At 42.2% G+C, this 11928-nt stretch overlaps 1 protein-coding gene across 1 annotated transcript in view; it reads right to left on the bottom strand.

Annotated features, from left to right (window-relative positions):
• Positions 1 to 5936: 5936 nt before the first annotated feature.
• The window catches only part of LOC143032534 (phenoloxidase-activating enzyme 1-like), a 25801-nt gene continuing 19809 nt past the window's right edge, over positions 5937 to 11928 (bottom strand). Inside the window, exons 8-12 of the mRNA XM_076197402.1 lie at positions 11247 to 11341; positions 9199 to 9364; positions 7789 to 7951; positions 7165 to 7291; positions 5937 to 6230 (exon numbers count right to left, since the gene is read on the bottom strand). Coding sequence (XP_076053517.1) covers positions 6175 to 6230; positions 7165 to 7291; positions 7789 to 7951; positions 9199 to 9364; positions 11247 to 11341 — 607 coding nt within the window. The 3' untranslated portion in view covers positions 5937 to 6174. The remainder of the gene's footprint in view (positions 6231 to 7164; positions 7292 to 7788; positions 7952 to 9198; positions 9365 to 11246; positions 11342 to 11928) is intronic.

The following is an 11928-nucleotide window of genomic DNA, read 5'->3' as shown; positions in this document are numbered from 1 at the left end:
GGAACCTAAAGAATGAGAAAGAAACAAGATTAATACATAAACTCCCATCCTTTCGAGTTCCCATATATATTCGAGTTTTAACAGTAATGGTTTGGGAGGAACGTTATCAAAAGGTCTTCAGATCCAGATACGCACAGTCACATAATTTTTTTGTTGAATATCAATCCATCTTGAGGAACAAATTAACATATCAGAGACGCTTGATCTTTCTTCTGAATCCGAATAGACTGTCCGACAAGATCTCCATCTCTTCTAGATATCTTATTCATCTTTCTTTCACGGTTCTCTTACTATTAAGGTGACCAAAACCGATGACATAAATCAAGGGTTTGTTCTTGTATACCCCCTCATAAACTGGAACTACATTGACCCCTTTTTCATGTCGAGTCACTGTCCCTTCTTCAAAAGAACGTACAATATATATATATATATATATATATATATATATATATATATATATATATATATATATATATATATATGTATGTATGTATATATATATATATATATATATATATATATATATATATATATATATATATATATATATATATATATATATATATATATATACATTGATCTTGTCCAGCGTCCTTTGAATAATTATATAAGTGGAGATCCTGTGAGGCATTGTGGCTTTTCTAGGATCTAGGTTTTTAGTAGATTATAAACTAATTCTTAATTTCTTTTTTATGTTATCTAACACGTTTTAGTGTATAAATATCTTTGGATCACGTGCTGGACTCGTGATCGACAGCTACTTCCCTCCCGGAAGAGAGCTCAGAGCTCGTATGACCGATCTATGGGTAATGCTGTGACCTTACACGCACACACACACCCAACTCCCCGCCCACGAGAGTTGGAGTAACGACTCGAAGCGCAGCGATACTGAAATTATTTCAGCCCTAGGCAGGATTCGAACACGGACCGCCCGCCGTAGTGACAGTCGGGGACTACCAACCGCGCCACCGAGTCGTATGTGTGTGTATTTACCTAGTTATATTCACCTAGTTGTATTTACCTAGTTGTATTTTACGGGAAGGGGAGCTACGCTCGTGGTGTCCCGCCTTTGTATCTCGCAGTGTCTAGTTTGCTCTTAAACTCATGAATGGTTTTTGCACACACTATTTCTTCGTCCAGTTTGTTCCAAGTGTCCACCACTCTATGTGGAAAACTGTTCTTCAGATTTCTTCTATAACTATGTTTTTTGAGTTTCTTTCCATGTCCTCTTGTGTTTCTCTTGTCCCAGTTTAACAAGTCCTCTCTATCGAGAATTTCTGTGCCCTTAATGATTCTATAGATGGTCAGTAGGTCGCCTCTCTCTCTCTTCTTTGCTCCAGAGTCGGTAACTCCAGTTTACCCAGTTTCTCTTCATATGACAAGTTTGAAAGCGCAGGGGCCATTTTTGTGGCTGCTCTCTGGATTTTTTCGTGTGTGTGTGTGTGTGTGTGTGTGTGTGTGTGTGTGTGTGTGTGTGTGTGTGTGTGTGTGTGTGTGTGTGTGTGTGTGTGTGTGTGTGTGTGTGTGTGTGTGTGTGTGTGTGTGTGTGTGTGTGTGTGTGTGTGTGTGTGTGTGTGTATGTGTGTGTGTGCAACTATGCACAGTTATAAAGAATTTCCTCCATTGTCACATAATCATCAAGCCACAGCGCATGGCATCGATCTTAAGCGAGCAGATTCAAACACTGTCAGTGACGTCACACAATAAACCGTTAACTTCTGCATGGCTTCACAATTTTCTTTTTCTTTTTTAAATGCATATTGCAGATGGCGGCAAAAAATAAGATATAATATAAAAAGAAAATAAGATAAAATGCCAGCAGTGCCGTTTTCAAAAGGAAAAATATAATAGTATAGAGTGCAGCGTAATTTTCAAATTTAATGTTTTAAGTCAGCGAATGGCCACTAATTTACGAATTCTCACTGGTCATCCTCGCTGTGATCTCTCTCTCTCTCTCTCTCTCTCTCTCTCTCTCTCTCTCTCTCTCTCTCTCTCTCTCTCTCTCTCTCTCTTTCTCTCTCTCAATAAATGAATAAATGAATGAGTAAGTTAATGAACATTGCAAAACGACGTTCTCCATCCCTCCAACGCCAGAATTCACCTCAAAACTGAATTAGATAAAAATAAAAATAGAAAGGTCAGATGTTGCACAGAAAATCCAACATTAGTTTGATTACAACGTATATCTGAAAAAAGCAAATCAAAACAGGTTTACTCGAAACAGGCTTAAAACAAAACAAAACAAAAACACGTGCTTGAGACTGTGGTCAGAACCTTCCTACATAAAAGGAGTGTTTTTTCTTCCATCTTCTTCTTTACAGCGTTGTCCAGAACAAAATCTCTCATTTGTGACAAATGTGTCATGGCAACCTAACCGAAGTTCACCTCAAAGTTAACTAAAAACGTCTTACGCTAACCAGAATAAAGTTTTCTCAGCATGACCTCACACGAGCTCAGTCCTCTGACACCAAGAGAGCATTCCAAGAACTCCGCCGTAGCTCAGCAGTACCGCGCGCGTCTGGTAACTGCGTGGGGATTGCGGCATCTGTTCGAATCCTGGCCGCGGCGCAGAGGTTAGGAAGGGCTTCATCCACTCTGAGTAATGGCTCCCGACCGCTGACCTCAGGTCACCTCAGACCTGAGGTGACTTGGACCTCATTGTGGTACGCCAGCCTCTTCTGGGTATCGTTATTGCGAGTGACCTACCGTGGGCAGAGTCTCCTGCGTTCATGTATGAACTGTTCCAGGCCACCTGCGAGGTTGAGCTCCGGGTGGGCACCAGCCCCATAAACCACGAAAAAGGAAGAACAATCCACGCAGTGGTCCTCTTCCCCCGCTGCAGCTAGCCTCCCATCGAACCAAAACAAAGACAGAATGGACGTCTTCAAACCCTCTGAAGATGGTAGTGAGGAGTCCACAACAGGAGGTGCTGAGTACCTGCGGCCGAAGCCGTCACCTTTGCCCATGTACGCTTTAGAGACTGTTGGGGCAGGTCATTAGTCACTGCTGGGAATCGTAGAGGAGTGCGGGATTCGAACCCACAACTAAGCAAATGCGAGACCAGCACGTTTCCGATTACGCCATGAGCGCGACAGACTAGGAGACCCGTAGCTGCGGCCGAAGCCGTCACCTGTGCCCTGTTATGTGCTTTAGGGACTGTTGGGACAGGTAACTACACTCACTGCTGAGAAACGGAGAGGAGTGCGGGATTCAAACCCACAACTAGCTAATGCCAGACCAGCACTCTTCCGATGAGGCCGTTAGCGCAACAGACCATCAGTTGTTATGATTTTCGTTTGGGCAGGACAATGGTTGGTAGAACAACGGGAGGAAAATGTGTTCCGTAGGGTAGGAGTCTTTGGCGGTTTTGTCCTGTTTTCCATGAGATGAAAAATATCCTTTTTCTATTCCAGCGCCGCCTAATTGGCTATTTGCGTCATGTCCTTTTATTTCGAGCTCATTTTTCGGGACCCTTTTTTTTTTTTTTTTTTTTTTTCTTATCTATTTTCGGGATAGTTTTAATTTCGATTACTAATTACATCAATTCTCTTTATTCTTCATGAGATTTCTTGCACTAATTTTTTTTTTTTTTTTAACTTGAGTTTTATATTTGCCTGAGTTTCTCAATGCATGTAAACAAGGATTTGGTGAGATGCGGTAAACAGGGATCAGGGATTTGCGTAGAATCAAAATGTCTCGATTAAAAAAAAATCCCCACATGGCATTATTTTCCAGGTGTATAGTTGCCAGAAGGTGCCAGGAAAAAAATATTGCGACGATATTTTTAGGCTAATTACTATCGCGAATTGAACCATCAAACACCAAAAGTAATTGTGTCACAAAGCTTTCACTCCGCAAAACATGGAAGCTTCACAACTCACAGCAACAAAAAGAAAAAGAATAATAACGATATAAATGAATAAATAGAATGTGAGTTTTAACTCCACCACAACAACACTCCCGTCAAAACAACACACCCCTTCAAGACCACGTCCACAGATTTACTGACCATAATGTAACAATCATCCTGACCCCGTGTTGACTCCTCCTTCTCCTCCTCCTCCTCCTCCTCCTCCTCCCCTCCTCCTCCCCTCCTCCTCTTCCTCCAGCTCCTCCTCCTCCTCGTCCTCTTCCTCCAGCTCCTCCTCCTCTTCCTCCTCCTCCTCTCCCTCCTCCTCCTCCTCCTCCTCCTCCTTTCACCTCCTCCTCCTCCTCTTCCTCCAGCTCCTCCTCCTCCTCGTCCTCTTCCTCCAGCTCCTCCTCCTCTTCCTCCTCCTCCTCTCCCTCCTCCTCCTCCTCCTCCTCCTCCTCCTCCTCCTCCCTTCACCTCCTCCTCCTCCTCCTTCCTCACAAAAACAATCCACCACGCCTCCGACAACCTTCCCAGCCCTAGTTACAGTTTCCCCACTATCTCTTTCCATCTCTCTCCATCCTCTCATTCTTCCTCCACCCACTCTCCCACTCCCTCCAGGGCCATTGTGCAGGCGTGATTTGGGAGGACCGTAAACGTTGTTGACACAATTTAGGTCATTTCCCGGCGCCATTGTTCTAATGGGTGATGGCGCCAAACCGGAGAGTTGCTAGATGCTTCAAGATAATGTAGACCTGCGGTCAAGCATGTCACCGAATTCGCTGGACTTTGGAGTATAGAAGCGCTGGTAAACGACAATCCATAACTACAGTCCGGTTCGATTAATTATTAGCCTACTGGCACATCCAATAGCGGGCGGCACGCATCCTACTACCTGGCATCATATTTGGGTAAACGCGTTGGTTGTAGGCTCGGTTAAAATGATTAGCCTCATACGTTGTAGCTCAAAGCATAACAGCCCCATTCAAAAACAAAGAATTAGTGCTGTAGACAATCGTTTGGCGATCATCACTGAGGCATGAACGATCATCATTGAGTGATAATTAATCGCACCGAGTAAAATGTACCGGCAAGATTCCCCGTGAACTCTGGCCGGTAAAAGATAAAAGACAAACCTCCAAGTAGTTTATATTCATTGTCCTCCTCTTCTTCATTCAGTCAACCATTACCCCATACAGTGAGGTGGCTAGGCGTGGGATAAGAGCATATCCCTTTATGAATAGGGATGATAGGTGGTAATAGACATGGAACTGTCTAGTGTAGGCCTTATGGTCTCTTGCAGTCTCCCTCATTCTTATGTTCTATTTACCTCCTTTCACTTCTATCACACGTGTCCCTCTCACGCAGTCCTGCAACCACGCGAACATCGCACTCCTCGTTGCACTTCTCGCTATACTGCCAGTTCGTCTCTCATTTGGTGATTTCTCACAGTGACAAGGTCAGTAGGCGAAGAGTGACTACGGCCGAAGCCGTCACCTGTACCCTATTATGCACTTGGACTGTTGGGGCAGGTAATTACAGTCACTGCTAGGAACCAGAGAGGTACGGGATTCGAACCCACAACTAAGTGATTGCGAGACCAGCACGCTTCCGATTCCGCCACCATAGCACGATAGTTAAGGCAGGGAGATTGGTATTTTGTCAGCAGTGTTTTTATCCGAGGACAATACTCCACTGAAGAGGTGGAGTCACGCAAGTGACTTTTTAAGCTTTAAGGATAGCTTTAAGGTAGGGCGACAGAATAGAGATATATTATTATTATTATTATTTTTATTTTTTTAGGGTAGTCTTCAGGCATAGAAGAATGCAGAGTGGTTTTGGTTCTTAGGAGTGTCACTAAAGTCCTTTAAATATTAACTTCATAAATCCTCTGCTGTAAGACGTGAACAAACTAAGACAATAACGAAATATCTCGGCAATAAACGTTTGGGTCCATAATGACGTCAGATGTAGGAAAAAAATTGAACAAACAGAAGACATTTCAGAATATCAGCTAGTCATGATACAAACAGCATATGGGATAGAGCTTGGCAGAAGGATAAAAATTGATTCATTTATTCATTTATTTATTTATTTATTTACTTATTTATTTATTTATCTGTTTAATTGTCTCTTTGGATCAATAAACTCTACTACTGGAACTCGAACCCTTGACTGTGCTTCGTCTTATTCCAAGACAAAAATGCTGCTAATCGCGCTACGATGATCTGCAGACTTCAAACTAGGAGAAGGAGAGGAGGTTGTAGATGATGGTGAGTCCTGTGAGTTCTGAGGAAGTGAGACTCTTGCTGGCGACCCTTAGATCATGGAGAGCACACGGGAGTTTCACCCGCTTGGTTTGTGACCCAGTCCATGTATGCTGTAAAGATACAAGAAATAAAACACTCCTTTTATATGGGAAGGCTCTGGCTACAGTCTAAAAACACTCCTTTTATATGGGAAGGCTCTGGCTACAGTAAGCAGCGTTTCTCAACCAGGGTTCCGCGGAACCCTAAGGTTGCGCAAAAGGTTATAGTAATAATGTAATATAGACATCATCCTATCTAACCTATTATTACGATGAAAATGAAATGAGAAAGATATGGTATATATGTTTTTTTTTTTGTTTTTTTTTTGTTTTTTTTCGCAGTGGTTCCTTGAGCCATGCAATTTATTTTAAAGGTTACGCACGGGTAAAAAGGTTGAGAAACGCTGGTCTAGAGGATATGATTTTGTTTTACCTGTTTCGCCAAAATCTGTTTTTATTAACCCGTTTCAGATATACGTTGTAATCAAATTACTATGCATTTTATGTGCAACATTTGACTTTTTTATTTATTCATTCACTCGTTTCTTTGTTTATTCTAATTTTTGCGCTCACCAAGCTTCAGAGATTTGACAGTATAAAGAAAATATTTGGAAATGTCTAACCTAATATATATTGATATGAAAATCACCGTATCATTACCGTAATAAATGATCATGAAGAAAATTAAAAAAAAAATGTGAAAGCTCCAAATTGTTATAACAAGACCCAGATAATATATATGCACGGAGCCAATCGTATGAATTTATCTTTAAAGACCTAGACATTATATAAGGACAGAACCAATCGTATGGATTTATCTTTAAAGACCTAGACAACATACATGCACTGATTCAGTCGTATAGACTTATCTTTTTAGACCTAGACAACATATATGCACGGAGGCAACTGTATAGATTTATCTTTAACTCCAAAAATCGCAAAAGGGGTGACTGTAATTACAAATGGGTTGAAGGTTCAAGGCACGCCCAGATCAACAAGCACCTACCAGAGACTAGCGTGTTGGTGCCGGGCACCGAACTGGAGACGCAGGGATTGGGTCCGTAGGAGATGAGAGCAATCTGAAACATGAAGCCACTGCTTCCTCTGGAGAACACGGGACCTCCGCTGTCACCCTGCGGTACAGGAATAAAGGGTAGTAGTAGACGCTGTCTGCTAGTAAGAACCCTGCGTGGAGCACTGGGTAGCGTTCTTATATCGAGCGCAGGATGCCTAGGTTCGAGCCCGCGTGAATTGTTAGGCCAGTATTCAAGTCACTTTCACGGCTTCTCGACCCCTCTCTGCAACAGTGGGCATCAAGAGGTGCCGTAGACAAGTGCCTCATTCAGTAGTAGTAGATAAAAGATAAACAAGTAGCTAGTAGATGAAAAATTAATTAATAGAATAAAAAAAATGATTATGTAAATAGCTAAATGAATGAATAAATATGTAGATCGATAAGTAAATCCTAAGTGAATAAATGAAAAGATGAATAGATGAAAATATAAATGGCTAAAATGCCATGGCAGCTTCAGAACATTTATATTTTCCTTCCCTTCCTTTTCCCCTCATCCCTTCCCCTTCTTGTGTGTGTGTGTGTGTGTGTGTGTGTGTGTGTGCGCGCATAACTCACGGAGCAAGAGTCCGAATCCCTGGCCCAGGTGCAGACGGTGTTCTCCGGTTGACCCAGCTCTGCTTGAAGCGGAAACTGCGTCTGACAGTCATCGTACGAGTAGAGAACAACATTTGTCTCCCTCAGCTTGCTGGAAGGCGTACCGTTCTCGTCGTCTCCCCATCTGTGATGGGAAAGAACCGAGACGGTCCGGTTGCTATGGAAACCAAGACGCCCTACGCATCTTATAATGTCTACTCTGTCTGCCGACAGCCAGACACTATTCAGCTCCAGGAAAGCTCATGGGTTCTTAAGGCCTCGTCACACTACGCATCAAATCGTGAGGAATGACCCCGGTGATCCTTGCAACTCACTCAAATTGAGTCGCGCGGGGCACTTGACTCGCGCTACTGTCCTCTCAACAGTGGCGGATTGGTGACGCAAAACAGAAGACCCACCAAACCGCCTTACTCATCATGTCACAGAATTCACAGCTTTACTGGCGTCGTGAGGACGTTATTCAATTGATAGAACTGCACAAGGATAATGTGTGCTTGTGCCAAGTGAAACATCACCTGTACAAAGACAGAAATGCCAGGGATGAACTGAATCGCGTGCTTCATTCACCCACAGTTGTTGAGTCACCGTTTGAACGCAGGGCGGCTATGAGGCGAGCGCCTTTCTCCCCTCCCCCCCGCGTCAGACCACCCTCACTCAAAAGACGTGTCGTGTGACGTGGCCTTTAGATGTCTAAATAATTTTATAGTCGTTATTATGTTAGTACAAATTTTCAAATCGATTTTATCATGTGTGGAAATATATACTACCCAAATATATATCTTGCTTTAGTAATACAAGTTTGCGAAAAAAAATATATATGTATTATATAGAAAAATAGATAATGCTTAACAACGAAAAATATATATTTACATAAATCTACTTGCGGGTGTCCCCAGGATTGCATATGAACATTATATATATACGTATGTATATGTATGGATATATATATATATATATATATATATATATATATGTATATATATATATGTATATATATATATATATATATATATATATATATATATATATATATATATATATATTGAAACATAGATTCCAGCACAGCACGGGGTTAAATCTGTGAATTTAAGGATCACCTGAATGATTGTCACCCCAGACCTTGACAAAGTGACGATTCTTCAGGTAGGCTATCCCGGAATAACGATTCTTCAGTTGCATAAGTTGATGACAGAAGCCTCCAAAAGTTTTGTTCATAACCCTAACCTAACCTGCTGTAACCTAACCTTCATTAGTTGATGGTTGAGGTGACAATTCTTCAGGTGGGATATCCTGAGGAGACGATTTAGCGTGACAATTCTTCAGGTGATCCAAAATGAAGTTGATAAGACTTTCCTTCGGCGCACTACTCACCCGGCGATGATAGCAGGAACATTAGTGACGCTATCTAGTGGTGTCTGGAGGAGGCAGATGGGTCTTATGACAGCCGTGGGAGAGGTCAGATCAACTGACCGGGCGAGCTGCACCAGACCGATATCCCCGACCTTAGTGTCGAAGTTGAAGTCGGGGTGAAGCAGAGCTGAGGGAGAGAGGGAAAGAGAGAGAGAGAAGAGACTTACAAAAGGGTCGCGAAACAACATCCTCCTCCTCCTCCTCCTCCTCCTCCTCCTCCTCTTCCTGTTCCTGTTCCTCCACCTCCTCCTGTTCCTCCTCTTCCTCCTCTTCCTCCTTATCTTCCTCTTCCTTCTCCTTTTCCTCCACTCCCTCCTCTTCCTGAGCAATAAGAGGGAGAAAGAGAAGGTCGTGGAACATCATCATCTTCATTCTCCTCTTCCGACTACTCCTTAAACCCTCCTCTTCCTCTTCATATTCCTTCTCTTCCTCCTCTCCCTCCTCCTCCTCCTTCTCCTCTTCCTCTTCCTCCTCCTTCTCTTCCTCTCCCTTCTCCTTCTCCTCCACTTCCTCGTCTTCCTGCGCAACAAAAGGGAGAAAGAGATGAGGCTTACAGAAGGATCATGGAACAACATCCTCCTCCTCCTCCTCCTCCTCTCCCTCCTCCTCCTCCTCCTCCTTCTCCTGTTTCTCCTTTTCCTCCTCTTCCTCCTCCTCCTCCTATCTCTCCTCTTTCTGCGCAACAAGAGGGAGAAAGAGAAGAGGCTTACAGAAGGATCGTGGAACATCTCCAATTCCTCCTCCTCCTCCTCCTCCTCCTCCTCTTCTTTCTCTTCCTTCTCTTCTTCTTTCTTCTCCTCTTCTTCCTCATCCTCATCTTCCTCCTTTTCTTCCCCCTTCTTCTCTTCCTCCTCCTTCTCCTCCTCCTCATCCTCCCCATCTTCCTCTTCCTACTTTTTCTCTTCCTCAGCCTTCTCCTCCTCCTCCTCCCCATCTTACTCTTCCTTCTTTTTCTCCTCCTTTCCTTCCTCTTTTTGCACAACATGAGGAGAAAGAGACGTACAGAAGAGTCGTGCAACAATAACATCCTTCTCCTCCTCTTTCCCCTCTTTCTCTTCCTCCTCCTCCTCATTTTCATCCTTCTCCTCTTCCTCTTCCTCATCCTACGACTCCTTATGATCCTCTCCATCCCTTTCCTCCCCCTCCTCTTCCTCCTCCTGTTCCTGTTCCTGGTCCTCCATCTCTTCCTCTTCTTCCTCCTCATGTTCCTATTCCTGATTCTCTTCCTACTCCTCTCACTCCTCCTCCTTTTCCTCCTCCTCCTCTTCCTTTTCCTCCTGCGAACCCTTTTCCTCCTCCTCTTCCTCTTCCTCCTGGGAACCCTTTTCCTCTTTCTTTTAACCCACATTTTCCACTTTCTCTTCTTCCTCCTTTTCTTTCTCCTTCTCATACTCCTCCCTCTTATATCCTGTCATACTCCTCCCTCTACTCCTCTTTTTCCCACTCTTCCTCTTTCTCCTCCAACTCTTCCTTCTCGTCCATATTCTTTTTTTTTATGGTTGTGATGATAATGATGATAATAACAGTAATAATAATGATGATAGTAATAATAAGGATGATCGTCATAATGTGTTAATAACAATGATAATGATAACAATAACAGTAATAATAATAGTAATAATAGTAATAATAATATTAATAATAAAAATAACAATGATAATAATGAGGATAATAGTAATAGTGATAATAATAGTGATAATAATTGTACCAATAAGGATAGTAACAATGTTTATAACAGTGACGATAACAATGATAACAACAATGATAACAATAATAATAATAATGATAATAATAATAAGAAGAAGAAGAAGAAGAAGAATTGTAACAATAATGATAATAATAATAATATAATAACAATGATAATAATAATAATAATAATAATAATAATAATAATAATAATAATAATAATAATAATAATAATAATAATAATAATAATAATAATAATAATAATAATGCATATTAGTAAAGCGTTAAAGAACTTATATTCACAACTGTACAGAAGACCTTACTTGTTAATATGTCAATGACTTGAGTGCTGTCCGTTTCGCTGTCAGTGGTCAGGTCGTGCTCTCCCAGAATGACCTGGGAATCCCTCGACCGCGCTCTGGAAGGGTCAGCAAGAGTGCATGAATATATGTCAATCAGCCATCCCGAGTCCAGTGCAGAACAAAGACCTCTTTCATACCATACCATCACTTGTACGACTGCGCCGACCTCTGCCACATCACTCCTGCAAACTTGTGTGCCTCATCCCTCCACCTTCTGTCTGGGTTCCCTCTTGCACGCTTCACATCTCGCGGCGTCCACTCAGTAACATACTCATTCGCTCATCATTCCTCCGCGCTAACCTACCTGCCCAATTCCACTTCCTCTCTTTTAACCCCTCCACAATATATTTCACCCCAGTCTGCTCTCTCACCCAACTTGCTCTCTGTCTTTCATCATTATTCACACCATTAATCTCAACATTTCCCTCTGTGCACTCTTTAGTTCTCTCTCCATCGCCTTCGTCTGTTTCCAAGTTTCATATCCGCATACAGTGGCTGGCATTACATATATTGATTGTAGACTGCAATTCAAACATAAAAGTAGAGAGCTTCTCATTATTTTCTTATACTTAACGAAACATTTTCCACTCAATTGTAATACGCCTTTTTATTTAATTTTCACGATTTTTAGTCTTTATCATCG

Source organism: Oratosquilla oratoria, chromosome 14, assembly GCF_046742065.1.
Source record: "Oratosquilla oratoria isolate Oo_2021 chromosome 14, ASM4674206v1, whole genome shotgun sequence".
Classification (NCBI taxonomy): domain Eukaryota; kingdom Metazoa; phylum Arthropoda; class Malacostraca; order Stomatopoda; family Squillidae; genus Oratosquilla; species Oratosquilla oratoria.
Note: the sequence above shows the minus strand (reverse complement) of the source record. Positions and strands in the feature narration are given on the sequence as shown.